The sequence below is a fragment of the Anolis sagrei genome, chromosome X (genome assembly GCF_037176765.1).
Source record: "Anolis sagrei isolate rAnoSag1 chromosome X, rAnoSag1.mat, whole genome shotgun sequence".
NCBI lineage: Eukaryota > Metazoa > Chordata > Lepidosauria > Squamata > Dactyloidae > Anolis > Anolis sagrei.
The window spans coordinates 79,573,980-79,598,071 of record NC_090034.1 but is presented as its reverse complement, the minus strand read 5'-3'; the positions used below and the strand labels follow the sequence as shown (position 1 = coordinate 79,598,071).

The following is a 24,092-nucleotide window of genomic DNA, read 5'->3' as shown; positions in this document are numbered from 1 at the left end:
CCAGGCACCGGTTCAGGACTTCGACAGCCTCCTTAGTAGCAGGTGGAAAGGAGTGACAGAGCTGGACATCATCTGCGTACAGATGACACTGCACCCCGAAACTCCGGATGATCTCACCCAGCGGCTTCATGTAGATATTAAACAGCATGGGGGACAATATAGAGCCCTGTGGAACCCCACAGGTCAAAGGCTGTGGGGTTGAACAGGAGTCCCCCAATAACACCTTCTGGGTACGACCCTCCAGAAATGACTGGAGCCACCGCAAAGCAGTGCCCCCAAGACCCATTTCCGCAAGGCGCCCCAGAAGGATACCGTGGTCGACGGTATCGAAGGCCGCTGAGAGGTCCAGGAGCACCAACAGGGACACACTCCCCCTGTCTAGCTCCTGGCGCAGATCATCCACTAAGGCGACCAAGACCGTCTCGGTACCATGTCCCGGTCTGAAACCAGACTGTGCCGGATCCAGATAATCCGTGTCTCTCAAGAATACCTGGAGTTGTGAGGCCACCACGCTTTCCATGACTTTGCCCAAGAAGGGAAGATTGGAAACAGGCCGAAAGTTGTCAAATTTAGTGGGGTCCAGTGATGGTTTTTTCAACAGCGGCTTTATAATAGCCTGTTTTAGGCTCGCTGGAATCTTGCCTTCCTGAAGGGAGGCATTAACCACCACCGTTACCCACTCAGCCAATCCCCCTCTGGCCTCCTTCAGAAGCCAGGATGGGCAGGGGTCTAGGATGGACGTGGTGGGCCTCATTCCTCCAAGTATCTTGTCCACATCCTCGGGCTTCACAAGCTGAAAAGAATCCATCAAAACAGGACAAGCAGGTGCTCGTGTCACATCCACAGAGACTGCATTTAATATGGTGTCCAGCCCAGAACGGATCAAAGCGACTTTGTCTGCAAAGAACCGAGCAAATGCTTCACAGCGCGTGGCCGAATTGTCAGGGCTCCCGCCTGAGGTGGCGGGAGTCAAAAGACCTCTGACAATCCGAAACAACTCCGCCGGACGGTTTTTTGCAGACGCAATAGTGGCCGCAAAGAAAGTTTTCTTTGCGGCTTTTATTGCCGCGGCATATGCCCTTAGAAAGGACACAAACCGTGCTCGGTTTGGCTCGCTTGGGTCCGAGCGCCACACGCTCTCTAGTTCCCTCTTCCTTCGCTTCATCGCTGCCAGCTCCTCAGTGAACCAAGGAGCTGGTTTAGCTCGGTTACTTGAGAGGGGACGTTCCGGAGCGATCATGTCAATTGCCCTGGTCATCTCCCCATTCCAGAGAGCGACCAAGGCCTCGACATGATCACCTGCCGAGGTAGCGGGAAAGTCCCCAAGAGCCATCAGGAATCCATTCGGATCCATAAGCCTCCTGGGGCGGACCATCTTAATGGGTCCTCCACCTTTGCGGAGGTTAGGGGGCGCAGTGAGCCTAAATCTGATCAGGAAGTGGTCGGTCCATGGCAACGGAGAGATGAACAACTCCTCCACTCCGCCACCCTGCTCCCATCCCTGGCAGAAAACCAAGTCCAATGTATGTCCAGCACAGTGGGTGGGGCCAGTTATTCGTTGGGACAGCCCCATGGTTGCCATGGCGGACATGAAGTCCTGAGCCGCTCCTGTGAGGGTCGCCTCGGCATGGATGTTGAAGTCCCCCAGCACAAGAAGCCGTTGAGACTCCAACGCCAGGCTCGAGACCACCCCCGCTAGCTCAGGTAGGGAGACTGTAGTGCAGCGAGGTGGACGGTACACTAACAGAATCCCTATTCTGTCCCGGTCACCCACCCTCAGGTGGACGCATTCAAAATTTGTGGTCTGCGGGATGGGGCTCCTGGTCAGACGGATGGAATCTCTATAGACCACTGCGACCCCGCCTCCCCGTCCTCCGGATCTCGGTTGGTGCTGTACGGAGAAGCCTGGAGGACAAAGCTGGGTCAGATTTACGCCTCCAGCTTCATCCAACCAGGTCTCCGTAATGCACGCCAGATCTGCCCGCTCCTCCAGGATTAGGTCCTGGATCCAGGTCGTTTTTCCGTTGACAGATCTGGTGTTCAGCAGCACCACCTTCAATCCCGAGGGCCCGCTCACCTGGTTACACCAATTTACCTTAGGAGACCGGTTGGGAATTGTTAATGTAGATAAACGGTCCGAATTAGGCCAAATTCGAGGTCTCCTTTTTCCGCATCTCCTCCTCCCCACCACGACCTCTATGGGGGCCCCTCGGCTAGTGGAACACCTCCCCCCCTCCATGCCGCGATCTAATATCAAGGTCTTATTTCCTGCTTCATCAGTTGTTTGATTTGTTGGTCCCTGCCAACACCCTTGCTCCCCTTCCTCCCCCTTCCCCGCCCCATTTTTGTCCACAGGCTCCAGCCCGCCTCCTCCCCTGACCCTTCCGCTAGTCAGTAGCAACAGGGATAGTACCAACAGGGGGGTGGGGGACCTCATGGATAACAATAGCTTCAGAAGGAAGGGGCGTTCCAGCCACACCAGTTAGGATAGTTCGTAAAGTGCGAGAGTGCGAGAGTCTTCAGTGCAGCACAGTCAGTAATACCACTCAGTTAACAACACACTACGTGCCGTTGGGCACATACATAAAGTGCAAGATCTAAAGTGCAATAGGTAACCTGAAACTGGTTCTCAGCATTCACTAAAGTGCGGCATAGAGGGATAAGGAAGGGGGCGTAAATGCTAGTGTTATTTAGCAGCAGGTGGCAGGCGCCTTAAAGTGCTGTTGTGTTCTTATATCAGCTTAGCAGCAGCGACAACCAGAAGAGTGTGCTAAGATAGTAATATGTAGTCACGTTCTTACGAAGATGATGGTGATACCACTTGAATAAGGTTGTTATGATTCAGATGTACCTCTAGACGGTTGGTCTGAGAGCGGATGGGGGCAACCGGGGATGGTGTACACAGTGGCGGTCAGCACAGTTGGTCTATTGTATATCTATCAATCCAAAGGAGGCCAGCTCAAGAGGTCTACACAATATTAAGGCCGGCACAAAAGGTCTACTCAGTATTAAGGCCAGCACAGAAGGTCTACACACTATTGAGGCCAGCACAAGAGGTCTACACAATATTAAGGCACATACAAAGGTTCTACACAATATTAGTCAACGCTGAAAAGATGAAACTCTAGAAGATCCAGCAGTGTGGCAAAGGTGAAATCTAGCAGCGATGACAAGGCGGCGGGCCAAATGGTGGTGGCCGTGATGGAAGGCGGCAGCGATGGCCCAGCGGCCCAGCGGCGGCCCAGCAGCTGCAGCGGTAGCGATGGAAAGGCGGCGATGGTGAGGCGAGGCGCCAAGATGGCGGCCGCAACAGCCGCGGTGTTCTCCGTGCCCTGGCTTGGCCCAACGGCCCCAGCGGTGGACCGGTCGCAGCAGCGGCAGCGATGGTGAAGGCGACGCTCTCCGTGGCCCAGCAGTGGTCCGGTCGTACCGGCGGCGGTGAGGGGACGGCGGCGGCGATGGAGAAGCGGGACGCCCTGGCTCGGCCCTGGCCCCAGCGGTGGTCCGGTCGCAGCGGCAGCGGTGAAGGGACGGCGGCGGCAATGGAAAAGCGAGACGCAAGATGGCGGCCGCAGATGTAGAGCTTTATAGATGTAGAGGCCTCCTTGCAGATTGCTGAGTCACACCCCACTGGAGGAGGCCTGGGCTGCTGGCTACTCACAAGGAGTCCTGGGAGCAGGCTGGAGATCTTTATTGCCCCTTCACAGCAAGCACAGCAGACTGATGTTGTTTAATATTGTTTTAATATTTGTATATTTTTAGTTGTATTGAAATGTTTTTATTTGTGAGCTGCTTAGAGTCTCCGTATGGAGAGAAAGAAATATAACAACAACAACAACAACAACAACAACAACACTGTTTCCCCCAAATTAAGACACTGTCTTATATTTATTTTTCCTCAAGAAGACACACTATGGCTTATTTTCAAGGGATGTCTTATTTTTATTCAGTATGGTACAACAATCTGCATTTATGGGATGACCTCTCTGGGCTCAGTAGCAGACTGCTTGCTGAAGCTTTTCCCCAGTCCCCTGGTGTTTGTGTGGGGTGGGAGAGACCCACAAACTCCCCCACCCCACACAAACACCAGGTCCTCCAGGTCGATCATAAGCGGGATCGGGGTATAGGGTGGCAACCTGTGCTTGATGGGGTTGCACTCCCCCTCAAGTCACAGGTCCGTAGCTTGGGTGTCCTCCTGGACTCATCGCTGACGCTTGAAGCTCAGGCGTCGGCGGTGGCTGGGAGGGCCTTCGCACAATTGAAGCTTGCTCGCCAGCTGCGACCGTACCTCGTGAGTCGGATCTGGCTGTGGTGGTCCACGCCTTAGTCACCTCCAGATTGGATTATTGCAAGGTGCTCTGCGTGGGGCTGCCCTTGAAGACGACCCAGAAATTTCAACTGGTCCAACAGGTGGCAGCCAGATTGCTAACTGGAGCAAATTACAGGGAGCGGTCAACCCCCCTGGCTGCCGTTCATTTTCCAGTCCCAATTCAAGGTGCAGGTTCTTAGCCCTGAAGTGTTTGGGACCTGCCTACCTGCTTGACCACATTTCCGTTTATGAACCCACGCGATCTCTTTGATCGTCTGGAGAAGCCCTTCTCTCGCTCCCACCCCCTTTGCAGGTGCGACTGGTGGGGACGAGGGAGAGGGCCTTTTCTGTGGTGGCCCCTCGACTCCGGAACTTGCTCCCTAAGGATATTAGGCAAGCCCCCACACTGGCAGTCTTTAGGAGGAGCTTGAAAATGTGCTTGTACCAATGTGCCTTCCCTGATTGAAAGACCAATAATTCCCTGATCTGACCAGTTCTCTGCAAAATGTCCTCTGAAGCACTTTACTCTACCAGTCGGGGAAATCAACCCTACCTCACCCTCTAAAACCTCTATTTAGACTCATTTTATTGCTGCCACACCCAGTGTTTTAAATTTTTTAAAATCTATGACATTAGGCCCTGCCCACAATGTTGGATCCTTGTGTTACTTAATATGTTGTGTTTTATTGCTGATGTGTTATTTATAATGGGTTTGCATTATATTTTTATTTTTTGGTTTAATATTATTGTTGGTTTATACTGCTGTATTGTATTGTCCGGCTTGGCCTCATGTAAGCCTCCCTGAGTCCCCTTGGGGAGATGGTGGCGGGGTATAAATAATGTTTATTATTATTATTATTATTATTATTATTATTATTATTATTATTGCTGGTCAGTGCTGGGGAGCAGCAGCTTTACTGGTGTTTGTGGGGGGTAAGAGAGACTCATAGACTGTTGCTGGCCAGTGCTGGGAGAGATAGATCCACAGTGCTGAGTAAAATGGCAGCCAGAGCTTTACTTCTTTCCCCTGAGGACACACAATACCTAAAGCAGAGTGCCCAGCTCCTCACTTCACTGAAGAGACTTACTTTCACTGTCTATGTCTCCCACTATGCCTCAGTTTGCAATACGCACAGAATGACCGGGACCTGATAGGGGGAGCTAACCTTGTATGCTGCATAGCCACGCCTGTCACTAGGTCTTATTTTCAGGATATGGCTTATATTGTGCAAATGCTTAGAAATCCTGCTATGGCTTATTTTATAGATATGTCTTATTTTCGGGGGAACGGTATCCACCCTCTGTTTGAAGATGTCCAACAAGTTCTCTAGATACTTGTTTCCATTGCCAAACTGCCCTTACTGTCAAGAAGTTATTTCCAAAGTTCAGTATATCAGATCAGTAGACCTTTGGGCAGTCCTCGCCTCTCTGCGACAACACCTGAGGAATTTAAAGGGTGGATTCCTGTTACCCTTCAATCTTCTCTTTACAAACTCTCTCATTTTTTATTCTTAGTATGTCTAATCATCCTTGTTGCCTTCTCTTAACTTGCTCCAACTTGTCTATATCCTTCCTAAAATAAAGTGCATGGAACTGAATGTATTACTCCAGATGAGGTCTGACTAGTGCAAAATATAGTAGGACTGTTGTTTTCCTTGTTTTACCACCTTATCACATTAGGACACTTCTCCCTGGTAGAACACTTCGGCCTCTTTTCAAGCACGGAGAGGCACTGAGCTCATCACATGAGTTAAAATTACTTCTGACCATAATGCATAGCCCTCCATAGAATCATAGAATCATAGAATCAAAGAGTTGGAAGAGACCTCATGGGCCATCCAGTCCAACCCCCTGCCAAGAAGCAGGGATATTGCATTCAAATCACCCCTGACAAATGGCCATCCAGCCTCTGCTTAAAAGCTTCCAAAGAAGGAGCCTCCACCACACTCCGGGGCAGAGAGTTCCACTGCTGAACGGCTCTCACAGTCAGGAAGTTCTTCCTAATGTTCAGATGGAATCTCCTCTCTTGTAGTTTGAAGCCATTGTTCCGCGTTCTAGTCTCCAAGGAAGCAGAAAACAAGCTTGCTCCCTCCTCCCTGTGGCTTCCTCTCACATATTTATACATGGCTATCATATCCCCTCTCAGCCTTCTCTTCTTCAGGCTAAACATGCCCAGTTCCCTAAGCCGCTCCTCATAGGGCTTGTTCTCCAGACCCTTGATCATTTTAGTCGCCCTCCTCTGGACACATTCCAGCTTGTCAATATCTCTCTTGAATTGTGGTGCCCAGAATTGGACACAATATTCCAGATGTGGTCTAACCAAAGCAGAATAGAGGGGTAGCATTACTTCCCTAGATCTAGACACTATGCTCCTATTGATGCAGGCCAAAATCCCATTGGCTTTTTTTGCCGCCACATCACATTGTTGGCTCATGTTTAACTTGTTGTCCACGAGGACTCCAAGATCTTTTTCACACGTACTGCTCTCGAGCCAGGCGTCACCCATTCTATATCTTTGCATTTCGTTTTTCCTGCAAAAGTGGAGTATCTTACATTTGTCACTGTTGAACTTCATTTTGTTAGTTTTGGCCCATCTCTCTAATCTGTCAAGATGGTTTTGAATTCTGCTCCTGTCCTCTGGAGTATTGGCTATCCCTCCCAATTTGGTGTTGTCTGCAAACTTGATGATCATACCTTCTAGCCCTTCATCTAAGTCATTAATAAAGATGTTGAACAGGACCGGGCCCAGGACGGAACCCTGCGGCACTCCACTTGTCACTTCTTTCCAGGATGAAGAGGAAGCATTAGTGAGCACTCTCTGTGTTCGTTCACTTAACCAATTACAGATCCACCTCACCGTAGTTTTGCCTAGCCCACATTGAACTAGTTTCCTTGCCAGAAGGTCATGGGGGACCTTGTCGAAGGCCTTACTGAAATCCAAGTACGCCACATCCACGGCATTCCCCGCATCTACCCAGCTTGTAACTTATTATTATTATTATTATTATTATTATTATTAAACTTTATTTGTACCCCGCTAGCATCTCCCGAAGGACTCGATGCGGCTTACAAAGGTCAAGGCCTCAACACACAATCTCTCCTTTTTTTCTTTCCTTCCTTCCTTCCTTCTCTACCTCTTTCCTTCCTTCCCCTCCCTCTTTCTTTCTCCCTTTCCTTCCTTCTCTACCTCTTTTTGGACTGTAACTCCCAGCAGTCCTCCTGATTGATCTGTCTACCTATTATCTATCTCTATCTAATCTATATATATTATCTATCTGGAAGATAGCTGGGAGTTACAGCCCAGGAATAGGAAACTGGAAATATGCATGGATTGGGATGCTCTCCAAGAAATCCAAGAAACCTTGCAACTTGGAAGCAGTGCATTTGGAGCATCCTCCACCACTAAAGAGCCTGGTCTAGGGGATGCTGGGAGCTGTCGTTTTCGTGCATGTGCTGTATCGTCATTTAGCTTTTTTGAGTTTTTAAGTCCTATACGCTATTTTTTGGGAGGCGTTTATGACTGATAGTCACTCCTTGGTCTGTTTGGGGTGTAGTGTCCAAATTTTGTGTCAATTTGTCCAGTGGTTTTTGAGTTATGTTAATCCCACAAACGAACATTACATTTTTATTTATATAGATTGACCTATATTGGGCCAAGGACAGAACTCCTTAAGGGCCACCCACTACCCATTTCTCTCCAGGATTAAAGAAAGCATTGGGGAAAACTCTCTGGGTGATGAGAGTTTGGCATTACCAAACTCTCCCCTTCGGGCTGCAGTTGCTTTCCAATACCACAGACAGAATGGGGGTTTCTCATTATCTGCTGCCACAAATCCTATGGTTGTCTCCATGCGCATAGTATGCAAAATGTATGCTTTGCCACCAAGCTACATCAAAGGAAGAGCTGGGCATGGAGCCACTCCTCATTTTCTACTCTTTGCAATTTAAGCACTTTTAAGCCCTCTCTCTCTTCCCCCATCCTGGGATATGCCCATTCCAGTTTTGGGAATCTTGGCAGCTGCTTTGCTCATCTGCCAAACGCAAGAGCTTCAAAGGGCCTCTGTGTGGCCTGGCAAACCCCCTCCTTTCTCCTCCACCGCAATCAACCACTATGTTTTCTTTTTTTGCAGAGTTTGGATGGAGACCAAGCCATTCTCCAGCGGATCAGGAAATATGTGAAAGCAATCCACGCTTCTGGACTCAGTAAGTGAATAACTCTGTATGCTTCCACATGACAGTGAAGGAGATGGGGCAGAAGGACCTGTGAGGAATGGGCATTTCATTGGGCTACTGCCAGGAGAAGGAATGCAATTCTGTACCTAGTGATTAAAAGACAGGTCCAGAGATGTTTGGAAACACTTTTGAACTGCTAGGAATCTATTGCCGTAGACTACTGTACTGGATTCACAAAGGGCTGGAGTTTTATACTATTTTTGCACTAATGTGCTGTATATTGGACTATTTTTGCACTAATACAGTGGTTCTCAACCTTACCAAAGCCGTGACCCCTAAATACAGTTCCCTAAATACAGTTCCTCATGTTATGGTGACCCCCAACCATTAAATTATTTTCATTATTGTCATTGCTACTTTAGAACTGTAATTTCACAACTGTTATGAATCTAGCTTCTGCCAACCTAGCAGTTTGAAAACATGCAAATGTGAGTAGATCAATAGGTACCGCTCCGGCGGGATGGTAACGGCGCTCCGTGCGTTCATGCTGGCCACATGACCTTGGAGGTGTCTATGGACAACGCTGGCTCTTCGGCTTAGAAATGGAGATGCACACCACACCCCAGAGTCAGACATGACTGGACTTAATGTCAGGGGACAACCTTTATCTTTAGCTATGAATCATAACGTAAATATCTGATGTGCAGGATGTATTTTAATTGTTACAAATTGAACCTAATTAAAGCATAGTGATGAATCACAAAAACAATATGTTTGGGGGAGTATGGACAATGGATGATGGGATTTGCAGTACCTTCAACTGATTCAGCTGTGACTTCCACAGACCACTGAGACCCCCCACAAATTACAGAACTGGACCAAACTTGGCACAGAGAACCCACATGACCAACAGAAAATACTGGAGGTCCCCAAACGGAGAGGAGGAAGAGGAAGAGCCCAGACGAGAAGGGCGAGTGCAAGCCTTGCTGCTCTTCCTGCCTCACGCTCCTCTCACCCTTTTCGAGGCTTCCACCAGCGGCAGAGGCCTCGAAGGAGGCGAGAAGATGGTGGCACAGGGCGGCAGAAGCAGTGAGGCTTGTCCTCCTTCTCTTCCAGGGTCTTCCCCCTCCTCCTTTCCGTTTGGAGATCCCCAAATGGAGAGGAGGAGGAGGAAGAGCCCAGAGGAGAAGGGTGAGTGCAAGCCTCGCTGCTCTTGCTGCCTCACGCTCCTCTTACCCTTTTCGAGACTTCCACCAGAGGCGGAGGGCTCGAAGGGGGCAAGAAGAGGGTGGCACAGGGCGGCAGAAGCAGCGAGGCTTGTCCTCCTTCTCTTCCAGGGTCTTCCCCCTCCTCCTCTCCGTTTGGAGGTCCCCAAATGAAGAGGAGGAGGAAGAAGATCCCAGAGAAGGGTGAAGGCAATCCTCACTACTCCTGCTGCTCCACGCTCCCCTCGCCGTTTTTCGAGGCTTCCACCAGCAGCGGAGGCATTGAAGGGGGCGAGAAGAGGGTGGTCCCGGGGCCTGGCCGCTATTTCGGGAGTCAGAGGGGGCGGGGCCGAAGGAGGCAACCTCGCGACCCCTCTGAAATGGCCAGGCGACCCCTCGAGGGGTTGCGACCCCCAGGTTGAGAAATGCTGCACTAATATGTGGGGTAGTGGACTATTTTTGTACTAATATGTTGTATATTGGACTATTTTGGCATGCATATGTTGTATATTGGACTATTTTTGCTGTATTATGTTGTCCAAACCAACCTTTCCAAGCTTTGGAAACAGTCTTGCACCATGTCCAACTATTGAAGGAGTGATCTTAACGGAATGGTAGTGTCTTGAGGTGGACATACAAACTTTGCCTGAAGTTTGTTATCCAGTATAACAAGCCTGCCTATATATATTAGGGATGTGCATTTTTTTCGTTAGTCACCGTAAGTTGTATCAAATTCAATAGCTGTAAAAATGAGGGAGAAAAAAGTTTCCCCACTTGCACAATTACTATACGAAAAAGTAATAACTCTCGTTATAGTAACAAAATTTTCACTAACATCATTTTAAAAATAAAAAGCCAGTGCCCCCTAATTTTGTCATGAGTTTTAAAATATTTTTTCATCAATTAGGGGGAAACTTGCAACAATGGTTGAACACACTTACCACTATGAGCCCATCAAGTTTCAGGACGTTTCACTTATCCATCGATTTTTGGAGAATTTTCAAAGTTTTTATACACAACATTTAAAAAAAATAAAATAAAACAGTTATCCAATTCAATTCCCCCAACTTTCAAAAATATTCATACATCTACTGATTTTAGGGATTTTTTTTTAAAGCTTTGACAAAATTGTTTTTTTTAAGCCACAACAGCTATCTCATTGAAAGTCTCTTTCTCTCTCTCATATTAACCAATAGAACTTCCATTGAGGGATTTCTTCCCATCCAAGCACAGAGATTGACTTCCTAGAAGTCTCAGCAAGTCCTCCTCTTTGAAGATCCATTCATTAATTGGAACTCTGGCTGGCCTCTTCAATGGAGGGACACACCTCTCCCCTCTTCTGATTGGGGCTTTCTGATGCTGAGGAGAATTCTGGGAAATGTAGTTCAGGGCAAGGCCATTTGCATTATCTGGCATAGGGCTCCTCTCCATCCCGAACTACATTTCCCAGAATCCTGTGCTTTCTCCGTCTCTTTGCCAGCAAACTCTGCTTCCTTCCTGCTGCTTTCCTTTTTGGCTTTGCTTTGCTTCCTTGAGCTGCACAGGAAACTGATTTTGGGAGGTTTCAGAGATTTACAAAATGAAAATGAAAATGTATTGGGCAAGTTTCAATTTTTAAGTTTTTGGCACAGGCCACAGCCATGTGTCAGATATTGCATCATAAGTACGAATTTAATGAATTTGATGACTTACGACAATTAACAAAAAAATCGCATACCCCATAGATAGATAGATAGATAGATAGATAGATAGATAGATAGATAGATGTATAAAAATGTAATGTTAATTTGTGGTATTAACAGAACTCAAAAACCACTGAACGAATTGACACGAAATTTGGACACAACACACCTAACAGTCCAACGAGTGTCCATCACCCATAAACACACACACACACACATACAAAACCCCAGCAGACCAGACTTAAAACCCCCCAAAATACACCATATATACATATACACATACACTCAAATACATATGCACATGCACACATTCATACATACACAGGTACAAACACACAATACACACATTACACACATACATATACATACAAATATACATATACACAAGCACACACACACACACATATATCCACATACATACATATATACACACAAATACGCATATAGACAAGCACACACATATACACAATATGTATGTACACATATAAATACACAAATATATACACACACATATATACACCCATATATATATATATGTAAACACACATATATACACAAATATATACACACATATACACAATATGCATGTACACATATAAACACACAAATATACAAATATATACACACACATATGCACACACATATATAAGCAAACACACATATATACACAAATATATACACACATATACACAATATGCATGTACACATACAAACACACAAATATATACACACATATATATACACACACATATATACACCCACATATATATATATGCAAACACACACATATACACAGATATATATATATATATATATATATATATATATATATACACACACACACACACACACACACACACATATATACACACACACACACAAAACACATATACACAGACTGGGCCACAGCAACACGTGGCAGGGGATGACTAGTATATATAAAAAACAATTTCTCCATATGTCTACTTCAGTTTTTTTCCCCTGGGTCACAATTTCTGAGCAATTCTGCTGTTCTTTTCATTTTTAGGTTAGACACCCTCCTGTTATCAAACTTTCCCATGCACCAGAATGCCTGTACTTGCTTCCTCAAAGCAGCTGTACTGTTTCTAAACATTCCTTGACAGCCACTTCCTTCTCAGCAATGTGTAGATATATCTTACGGTCACATTGGAAGTTGCTTGTAGCCAGCAGCAAATAACAGGCTTTGATGTAGCACTCGGCTGAGTTGAGTCTTGCATAATCTACTGACGGGAAAATGAATATATTATGCGGCAAGAATGTTGTCTAAGGATCTCTTTTAAATTAAGGCATAATCATTATATCTGTGTTGTTGCTTAAGAAGACATGTAGTGTGCTAGATCACTTAGCCCAGTCATGGGGCAACTTTGGCCTTCCCTCCAGGGAAGCATTTATATTCCGCCCTTCTTACCTGAAGGGGACTCAGGGCGGACCACAACATATAAACGGCAAACATTCAATGCCGAAACATATTAGACCAGGGGTCCCCAAACTTTTTGAACAGAGGGCCGAGTCACAGTCCCGCAAACTGTTGGAGGGCCGGATTATAATTTGAAAAAAAAATTGAATGAATTCCTATGCACTCTGCACATATATTATTTGCAGTGCAACCCCCCCCCCCCCAAAAAATCAAAAAACAAAAACTCACACTTCTATATAAATAAAAATGTAATGTTCGTTGTTGGATTAACAGAACTCAAAAACCACTGGACGAATTGACACCAATTTTGGACACAAGACACCTAACAACCCAATGTATGTCCTTCACACACAAAAAATGATTTTGTCATTTGGGAGTTGTAGTTGCTGGGATTTATAGTTCAACTATAATCACAGAGCATTTTGAACCCCACCAACGATGGAATTGAACCAAACTTGGCACACATTTCTCCCATGACCAACTGAAAATACTGGAAGGGTTTGGTGGGCAGTGTCCTTTCGTTTTGGAGTTGTAGTTCACCTACATTCAGAGATCATTGTAGACTCAAATAATGACGGATCGGGATCAAACTTGGCACAAATACTCAATATGCCCAAATCTGAACACTGGTGGAGTTTGGGGAAAATAGAATCTTGACATTTGGGAGTTGTAGTTGCTGGGATTTATAGTTCACCTACAATCAAAGAGCATTCTCAACCCCACCAACGATGGAATTGAACCAAACTTGGCACACAGTTCTCCCATGACCAACAGAAAATACTGGAAGGGTTTGGTGGGCAGTGTCCTTTGGTTTTGGAGTTGTAGTTCACCTGCCTCCATAAATCACTATGGACTCAATGATAGATCTGGACCAAACCTGGCACTGATACTCAATATGTCCAAATGTGAACACTGGTGGCATTTGGGGGTTGTATTTGCTGGGATTTATAGTTCAATCAAAGAGCATTCTGAACTCCACCAATGATGGAATTGAACCAGTCTTGGCACACAGAACTCCCATGAACAACAGAAAATACTGGGTTTAGTGGGCATTGACCTTGAGTTTTGGAGTTGTAGTTCACCTGCCTTCAGTGAACTGCAACTCCAAAACGCTGGCGTTCCCTGGCCACGCCCACCCAGCGCCGCTCCGCCAATTGCAGACACCCTCTGCTCCAGCCGCTCTCCTCTGCAGAGGACCCACCTGGGAGGCTTCTCCCTCCCACACAGGCAGAGCGGCCGGAGCAGAGGGTGTCCGCAATTGGCGGAGCGGCGCCGGGTGGATGTGGCCAGGCCAGGCCGCGCGGGCTGGACAAATGCCCTTGGCGGGCCGCATACGACCCGCGGGCCATAGTTTGGGGACCCCTGTATTTGACCATCCACATACAAAAGCATTAAAATCACTTACCTTGATGTTAAAATTCACTAGTTAAAACTGTCTCAACAACCATATCGAATTTGGTTGGCATACTAAGGGTTCCTATCGCTGCCTCATTGCACAGTCCCAAAGGCTCGGCCCCACAGCCATGTTTTTATCATCCTTCTAAAGGACAAGAGAGAGGGGGCTGACCTGATCTCATTAGGAAGGGAGTTCCATAGCCGAGGGGCAATTATTGAGATGGCCCTGTCTCTTGTCCTCGCCAAACGCACCTGTGATGGTGGTGGGACCGAGAGCAGGGGCTTCCCAGAAGATCTTAATCTCTGTGGTGGTTCATAGGGGGAGATGCGTTCGGACAGGTAAATTGGGCCGGGGCCGTTTAGGGCAGTGTTTCTCAACCTGGGGGTCGGGACCCCTAAGAGGGTCGCAAGGGGGTTGTCAGAGGGGTTGCCAAAGACTATCAGAAAACACTGTATTTTCTGTTGGACATTGGGGTTCTGTGTGGGAAGTTTGACCCAATTCTATCATGGGTAGGGTTCAGAATGCTCTTTAATTGTAGGTGGACTATACATCCCAGTGACTACAACTCCCAAATGTCAAGGTCTATTTCCCCAAACTGCACCAGTGTCCGCATTTGGGTATATTGAGTATTCATGTCAAGATTGATTCAGATCCATCATTGTTTGACTCCACAGTGCTCTCTGGATGTAGGTGAATTACAACTCCCAAACCCATGGTCAATGCCCACCAAATCCTTCCAGTATTTTCTGTTGGTCATGGGAGTTCTGTGTGCCAATTTTGGTTCAATTCAATCATTGGTGGAGTTGAGAATTCTCTTTGATTGTAGGTGAATTATAAATCCCAGCAACTACAACTCCCAAATGACAAAATCAGTCCTCCCCAACCCTGTGGGTATATTGAATATTTGTGCCAAATTTGGTCCAGCGAATTAAAATACATCCTGCATATCGAATATTTACAATTCATAACAGTAGCAAAATTACGGTTATGAAGTAGCAACGAAAATGTTATAGTTGGGGGTCACCACAACATGAGGAACCGTATTAAGGGGTCACAGTATTGGGAAGGTTGAGAAACACTGGTTTAAGGCTTTATAGGCCAAAGCCAGCACAATTCAATTATGTACTGTGGATTATTTTATTTTATGTTGTATTTTGCACCTTTTTTCTATGTTGTACACCGCAATGAGTCGCCAGTAGGCTGAGAATTGCGGTATATAAGCGTAGTAAATAAATAAATAAATAAATTCCTAACAGCCTACCTGCAATTCATTTATATGGAGACCAGTGTGAAGATGTGGACTCTCTTTTTTCCTGGTGTCGTTTTTCTTAGCGCATGTGGAGAATGAAGAACAATACAGTGAAATGCTGGAGAACTTAGGAAACAACCACCTTTCTCAGAACAATCACGAGCTTTCCACGGGCTTCCTGAATCTAGCCGTCTTCACCAGGGAAGTGACCGCACTTTTCAAAAACCTGGTAAGGCAACTTAAAGATGGGGATTTCATGGGTCTGTATTTTTCTCGATTCAAATTTGGCTGTGTGTTCGATTTTACCAGCAGACACTGGAAACAGTCAATGTCTTGAACTAGAGTTTCCAATATCTTATAACCCATTGGAGGAATTCTGCAAGTTGATGTTTTTTGGGTAACTTTTCCAGGCTATACTAACATAGGGGATTTTAATAGTATTGGTTAGGATGTGTACAATGGCAATCCCCCCCCCCCCCGCCTTCCTGGATACTATGCTTGGAAAACAGATTCATCTATTATTTTATTTATGAGTTACATTTGTATTCTTCATTAAGCTAGGATTGAGTACTCGCCCCTTTTCTTTTCACTTTTCTTGTCATGGCAGCCCTGCGAGTTTGATCAGGGTGAGAGTGAGATTCATTAGTCAATGAGGATTTGAGGACCAATCTCATACTCTTCTTGGTGCTCTGGGGAGAACAAATCACTTTGCCTTTCTACTTAGGAATCTGTACAATAACTAAGTAGCAACAGTAAAAACAGACCATGGAAAAGCAGACTGCTTCAAGATTAGGAAAGGCATATGGCAGGGTTGTATACTCTCACCTGACCTATTCAACTTGTATGCAGAACACATCATTGGATGTGCGGGACTTGACAAATCCAAGGCTGGGGTGAAAATTGCTGGAAGAAACATTAACAACTGTAGATATGCAGATGATACCACTTTGATGGCTGAAAGCTAGGAGGAGCTGAGGAGCCTTCTAATCAAGATGAAAGAAGAAAGCGCAAAAGCTGGGTTGCAGCTAAGCATCAAAAAAACAAAGATTATGGCAACCGGAATGATTGATAACTGGCAGATAGAGGGAGAAAACTTACTACTTAGGCGATCCCTCGTTGTCCGAGTAGGATAATCCTCCAGGGTGGGTCCGTTGGTGACTATGGAGCCCTATTCTTGCTCTGCATCTTCTCCTGCAGTGAGGGCATTGGTTTCCAGGTGGAAGGCGGCCCCAGTCAGGGTTGGCTTGATGCACCTTCCTCTTGGCACGTTTCTCTCTTTCACCCTCCATTCGTGCCTCTTCAAATTCTGCAGCACTGCTGGTCACAACTGACCTCCAGCTGCAGTGCTCACAGGCCAGGGCTTCTCCGTTCTCAGTGCCTATGCCAGAGTTTTTAAGGTTCGCGTTGAGCCCATCTTTAAATCTCTTTTCCTGCCCACCAAAATTCCATTTTCCATCTTTGAGTTCGGAGTAGAGCAACTGCTTTGGGAGATGGTGGTCATGCATCCGAACAACGTGGCCGGTCCAGTGGAGTTGATGGCGGAGGACCATCGCTTCAATGCTGGTGGTCTTTGCTTCTTCCAGCATGCTGACATTTGTCTGCCTGTCTTCCCAAGAGATATTCCGGAGGCAGCATTGATGGAATTGTTCCAGAAGTTGCATGTGACGCCTGTAGACTGTCTACGTTGCAGGCATACAGCAGGGTTGGGAGGACAATAGCTTTATAAACAAGTACCTTGGTATCTCTAAGGATGTCCCAGCCCTCAAACTCTCTCTGCTTCATTTGAAAAAATGCTGCACTCGCAGAGTTCAGGCGGTGTTGTATTTCGGTGTCCATGTTGACTTTGGTGGAGAGGGGAGTTGTTAGAGTGATCCATCATCAATGCCTGTCATACATGTGGGTGAAACGTCAGGAGACAGTGCTTCTGAAACATGGCCATACAGCCCAGAAAACTCACAGTGACCCAGACCTGAAGACTAATTGTGGTATTTTTGATCTCTGTATCTTACTATGATACCACTTTGATGGCCGAAAGCGAGGAGGAGCTGAGGAGCCTTCTAATCAAGGTGAAAGAAGAAAGTGCAAAAGCTGGGTTGCAGTTAAACATAAAAAAACCAAGAGTATGGCAACAAGAATGGAACCACTGCTGTTTCTACTGTTTTTACTGTTTGTGAACCGCTGTGAGTCGCCTTCGGGCTTGAGATACAGCGGTATATAAGCAAAGTAAATAAATAAATAAATAAATAAGAATGATTGATAACTGGCAAATTGAGGGAGAAAACATGGAGGCAGTGACAGACTTTTATTTCTAGTGCAAAGATTACTGCAGACGCAGAATGCAGCCAAGAAGTCAGAAGACGTTTACTTCTTGGGAGGAGAGCAATGACCAATCGCGATCAAATATTGAAGAGTAGAGACATCAAACTGGCAATGAAGATCCGCATAGTAAAAGCAATGGTATTCCCCATAGTCACCTACGGATGTGAGAGCTGGACCATAGGGAAGGCTGAGCGAAGGAAGAGAGATGTTTTTGAACTGTGGTGTTGGAGGAAAGTTCTGAGAGTGCCTTGGACCACAAGAAGATCCAACCAGTCCATACATCAGGAAATAAAGCCTGACTGCTCATTGGAGGGAAAGGTAGTAGAGGCAAAGATGAAGTGCTTTGGCCACATCATGAGAATATAGGAAAGCTTAGAGAAGACTATTATGCTGGGGAAAATGGAAGGAAAAAGGAAGAGGGACCGACCAAGGGCAAGATGGATGGATGGTATCCTTGATGTGACTGGCTTTACTCTGAAGGAGCTGGGGGAGGTGACAAACGCGAGGGCGCTCCGGCATGGGCTGATCCATGAGGTCATGAAGAGTTGGAAGCAACTGAACAAATGAACAACAACAAATCATCAAATCAATATACAATTTGACTGGATACAAACAATGGACAACATCAATCAATACAATTAAAAATTAAAAATTCTAAAATACAGACATACTTGTGGGTCTTCAGACACAAACTAAAGTGTCAAATAACAACGGTCGACGTCATCACATGACCATAGTACATTACTCCAGGTCAAAGGCCCGTGTAAATAGCCATGTTTTTTAGGCTCAAATGGAAGGTTTGGAGATTTGGAGCTAATCTCATCACTATAGGGAGGGCATTCCAGAGCGAGGGAGGCATCAACGAGAGGGCCCTCTCACTCTTCCCCACCAACCGCACCTGTGATGATGATGGGACAGAGAGAAGGGCCTCCCCAGCAGATCTCAAGATGTATTGTCGAAAGCTTTCATGGCCAGAATCACTGGGTTGCTGTACGTTTTTCGGGCTGTATGTCCATGTTCTAGAAGTTTCGTCTGCATCTATGGCAGGCATCCTCAGAGGTGGTGAAGTCACAACCTCTGAGGATGCTTGCCATAGATGCAGGCGAAAGTCAGGAGAGAATGCTTCTAGAACATGGTCGTACAACCCAAAAAACCTACAACAACCCAGATATCAAGATCTCAACATGGCTCACACATTCACCTGTATTGTCATTTTTAATGTCAATATTGTCTTTGACTCACGAGAGAAAACTCTGCAGAAAATGCTGTACATAAGGAGAGGTGTGCTCCTTTGTTTGTGTTCCAGGTTTGTGACTGAATGTAGTTGGAAGCTGAATACATTTGCTTTATGGCACAAGATTTCATGAACAATAGCCTGTGTCCTCATACATCCATTGAAGTGGAATTGAGTCTATCAAATATTTAGTTTCGAAGAAAGTTTGCTAACTTTTCTGACCTCCCATAAACTCAACTATCACAAGAATGAATTTATAGTCTAAATACATGGAGAACACAATTCAAGAGAGATATGGACAAGCTGGAATGTGTCCAGAGGAGGGTGACTAAAACAATAAAGGGTCTGGAGAACAAGCCCTATGAGGAGCGGCTTAAGGAGTTGGGCATGTTTAGCCTGAAGAAGAGAAGGCTGAGAGGAGATAAGATAGCCATGTATAAATATGTGGGAGGAAGCCACAGGGAGGAGGGAGCAAGCTTATTTTCTGCTTCCTTGGAGACTAGGACGCGGAACAATGGCTTCAAACTACAAGAGAGGAGATTCCATCTGAACATGAGGAAGAACTTCCTGACTGTGAGAGCCATTCAGCAGTGGAACTCTCTGCCCCGGAGTGTGGTAGAGGCTCCTTCTTTGGAAGCTTTTAAACAGAGGCTGGATGGTCATCTGTCAGTTGTGATTTGAATGCAATATTCCTTCTTCTTGGCAGGGGGTTGGACTGGATGGCCCATGAGGTCTCTTCCAACTCTTTGATTCTATGATTCATCTTGGGAAAGGCCTTGCTGCACATTATGCTCTGTTACAGGCAAAACACAACCCTCAATAAAAGTGTGATCTTTGTTATAATACCAATACAGAGAAGAACAGACTCATCACAACTTAAGGCGCTTCTATACAGGCATTTAATCCAGAGTATAAGAGGGTTACTTTTCTAAGAGTCTCCATGTGGCTTTTTTGCCCCAGAGCAATCTTCCACGTTAATCTGGAACAATCCAGAACAACGGGACATTTGCCAGAAGTTTTCCATCATTTTTCCAGCCACGTTGGTGTAGGGATACACTGCAGTGCATGCGCAGAGTGCAGCAATGCCCAAGGTTTTCAAAAGAAGAGAAAAAAACCTCTTTGACTTCCATTCTGTGTCTTCGCCTATAATATTTGGTTCCTCATTGGATTATTTTCATCTCTTCTAATCCCTTCTGGGGACTTTTCTTAATTCATACAACTAGAAAGAGGCACTATAAGGTTTTATCAATACTACTATCATACTCATCCCACAAGGGAACATTCTCAATTGTTCTTTTCCTGCCTCTTTTCTATTAAATATTTTTCAAAAAATGACAAATCTGTCTCTCTTATTGGGCTTTTTTTCTTTAAAAAAAAGTTAATTTGTCCATATCTTTAATTTCTTGAATCTTATTTATCCAGTCTTCTACTTCTGGTATTCTATTCGTTTTCCAAATCTTTGCCAATAGTATCCTTGCAGCAGTTGTAATGTAAGTGAATAAAATGTCTTTATTTAGGTCCAGGGTAATATCTAAGTCAGTAATATTTAGTAGATAGTACTCTGGTTTTCTTGGGAATGAAATTCTCAATATTTTTTGTGATTCTTCATGTATATTCTTCGAAAACTCTTGGGCTTTGTTACATGTCCACCACATATGAAAAAAACTACCGTCAACCTCATGACACCGCCAACATTTTTTATCCATATTTTTATACATTAAACCTAACTTTTTGAGTGTAGCATACCATCTATGGAACATTTTGAACCAATTTTCTCTTAGATCCATCGCGTATGTATATTTTAATTTCGTATTCCATATTATTTCCCATTCTCTCAGATGAATAGATCTTAAATTTTCTGCCCACCTGATCATACAATTTTTTATAACTTCGATTTCAGTAGCCCATTCTAATAATTTATCATAAATTTTGGTTATCAATTTTCTCTGGCTACATCTCATGTTTTCAATGTGCCTGGAATATAACGGGATCTGTTGCATTAAACATGGAAAAACTGTGTTTTCAGCCAAACCCGGACTTCCTCCTGAAAACATGAGTTTTCCATGTTTAATGCAGTTCCTCCCAGCTTATGGGCATGCATCGTTTGGCCACCTACCGCCTTCTGTAATCCATTTCAATGTGGATTGTAAGTCCTGTGTAGATGTGGCCTTAGACAACAGCTTGTTATACTTAACCTGCAGCTTCTTTGGAAAAGGGAACTTCCTTCTTGGGATGTGGCCAGGTCTCTCTGCTGAACTGGCGCCAAAACCCAGTCATAAAACAGGAGTGCATCAGGGTGCTCTGTTTGGTTTGAGGGAAGGATGTTGGGTAAGGTAACAACAGCTCTGTGTTAAAATGCTTGACAATGTCATAAATGTAAACTTCTTTTAGCTTGAGATGTAAACTCTTGTTTAGTCCTGTTTAGAACAGGAAAGTTGTGAGTTTCGGCTTGCTTTCTTTGCACCCCAGGGAAACCAATCATGGCAAGTTTCTTCTACAACTTCCTTCTTGAAAAACTTGGGATATTATTTTCTAAAAACAATTTGTTACACACACCCCTTAATTATTTTTCTGGTTGTATATATGACTAGCTGTCCCCTGCCACGTGTTGCTGTGGCCCAGTCTGTTGATATGGAAAATAAAGTAATGAGAAAGTGTTGGTTTCTAATATATGTAATTTCGTTATGCTTGTGGGTAAACAGTATTTCTTGCTGTTTCTTTGTCAGTGTTGCTGTGTAGAGTGTCTGGTTTGCCCACCCTGGAACATGCAACATATCATTGTCCTTCTTTAGGGGTTCCTTTCAAATCTATGATACTATATTTGTGTGTGTGTAAATCATATCTATCTATATCGATGGCTGGATGGCTCTTTGTCAGGAGGGCTTTGATTACATTTTCTTGCCCTGGTGAAGGGAGTTGGGCTGGATGGCCTTAAGTATTTTCTGTTGGTTATGGGGGTTCTGTGTGGGAAGTTTGCCCCAATTCTGTTGTTGGTGGGGTTCAGAATGCTCTTTGATTGTAGGTGAACTGTGAATCCCAGTAACTATAACTCCCAAATGTCAAGGTCTATTTCCCCCAAACTCCATCTGTGTTCATATTTGGGCGTATTGAGTGCTTGTGCCAAGTTTGGTACAGATCCATCATTGTTTGAGTCCACAGTGCTCTCTGGATGTAGATGAACTACAACTCTCAAACTCAAGGTCAGTGCTCACCAAACCCTTCCAGTGTTTTCTGTTGGTCATGGGGGTTCTGTGTGGGAAGTTTGCTCCAATTCTGTCGTTGGTGGGGTTCAGAATGCTCTTTGATTGTAGGTGAACTGTGAATCCCAGTAACTATAACTCCCAAATGTCAAGGTCTATTTTCCCCAAACTCCATCTGTGTTCATATTTGGGCGTATTGAGTGCTTGTGCCAAGTTTGGTCCAGATCCATCATTGTTTGAGTCCACAGTGTTCTCTGGATGTAGATGAACTACAACTCCCAAACTCAAGGTCAATGCTCACCAAACCCTTCCAGTGTTTTCTGTTGGTCATGGGGGTTCTGTGTGGGAAGTTTGCCCCAATTCTGTTGTTGGTGGGGTTCAGAATGCTCTTTGATTGTAGGTGAACTGTGAATCCCTATAACTATAACTCCCAAATGTCAAGGTCTATTTTCCCCAAACTCCATCTGTGTTCATATTTGCGTGTATTGAGTTCTTGTGCCAAGTTTGGTCCAGATCCATCATTGTTTGAGTCCACAGTGCTCTCTGGATGTAGATGAACTACAACTCCCAAACTCAAGGTCAATGCTCACCAAACCCTTCCAGTATTTTCTGTTGGTCAAGGGAGTTCTGTGTGCCAAGTTTGGTTCAATTCCAACGATAATGAAGTTCAGAATGCTCTTTGATTGTAGGTGAACTATAAATCCCAGCAACTATAACTCCCAAATGACAAAATCATATTTTTTGAGTGATGGTCACTCCTTGTGTTGCGAGATGTTTTGTTGCCAAATTTGGTGTGATATCGTTCATTGGTTCTTTTGTTTTTAAGGCACTCATTATGCACAGAGCATTTTTATATATATAGATGGTTACAAATCATTCCTCCGTGTTACAAAGCACTGCTTCTTAAACCATCCTGACTCCAAATTGGGTCTCCTTAAGTCAATGTTATACCTGTTTCATATATCTCTACACCTGAGGTCACAAGTGGAAAATGTTTAAGCAACTCTACTGTAAAGCAGACTCCTTTCCTATTGACTTTGTTGCTACCTCACAATTTACAGCAAAGCATGAGGATCCTCATCAACAGACCATGGAAGCCTTACTTTTAATGCGACAACTCCCAGAATTCCCGATCTATAATGTTCACTGGAATTGTAGCCTCTGAAAATAACTTGTCTAAAATATGACCAGCATCACCATGCCCATTCCCAAGTATACAAATAGCTGAAAAAGTTATAATTACATTACAAAAGAATAAGATTTCTGTCAGTAAGTTACCGTCATAATACAGTGTAGTTGTACCTTTGTGCTGGTTTTGACCTACAAAACCCTACACGGTTCCGGCCCAGCGTATCTGTCCAAAGGCATCTCCCTCTACGTCCTGCCTCGGAGTTTAAGATCTTCTGGGGAGGCCCTGCTCTCGACCCCACCTCTATCACAAGTGAGATTGGTGGGGACGAGGAGCAGGGCCTTCTCGGTGGTGGCCCCTTGCCTGTGGAATTCACTCCCCGGGGGAAATTAGATCATCGACATCCCTCCTCTCTTTTAGAAGAAAACTAAAAACATGGATATGGGACCAGGCCTTTGGGTAATCTGGCAGATAGACAAAGGACAACGACGACTAGAATTGATAGGATTTGACATTGTGGAATGAACTTACGGATTCTGAGCTGGCGAACGTTGAGCATTAGATTGGTTTTATTGCTTGTGATGTATAATTGATTGTTTTAATTGTTTTATAATTGCTGTTTATATATGATGTATCCTATTGTTTGTGTTGGCATCGAATTGTGCCTTTTGTAAGCCGCCCTGAGTCCCCCTTCGGGGTTGAGAAGGGCGGGGTAGAAATGCACGAAATAAATAGATAAATAAATATGTTACTGGGGC

At 45.0% G+C, this 24,092-nt stretch overlaps 1 protein-coding gene across 1 annotated transcript in view; it reads left to right on the top strand.

Moving 5' to 3' along the window:
• ASAP3 (ArfGAP with SH3 domain, ankyrin repeat and PH domain 3) overlaps window positions 1-24,092 on the top strand; it is a 113,360-nt gene that overhangs the window by 22,453 nt on the left and 66,815 nt on the right. The window contains exons 2-3 of the mRNA XM_060784246.2: window positions 8,440-8,512; window positions 15,536-15,681. Coding sequence (XP_060640229.2) covers window positions 8,440-8,512; window positions 15,536-15,681 — 219 coding nt within the window. The remainder of the gene's footprint in view (window positions 1-8,439; window positions 8,513-15,535; window positions 15,682-24,092) is intronic.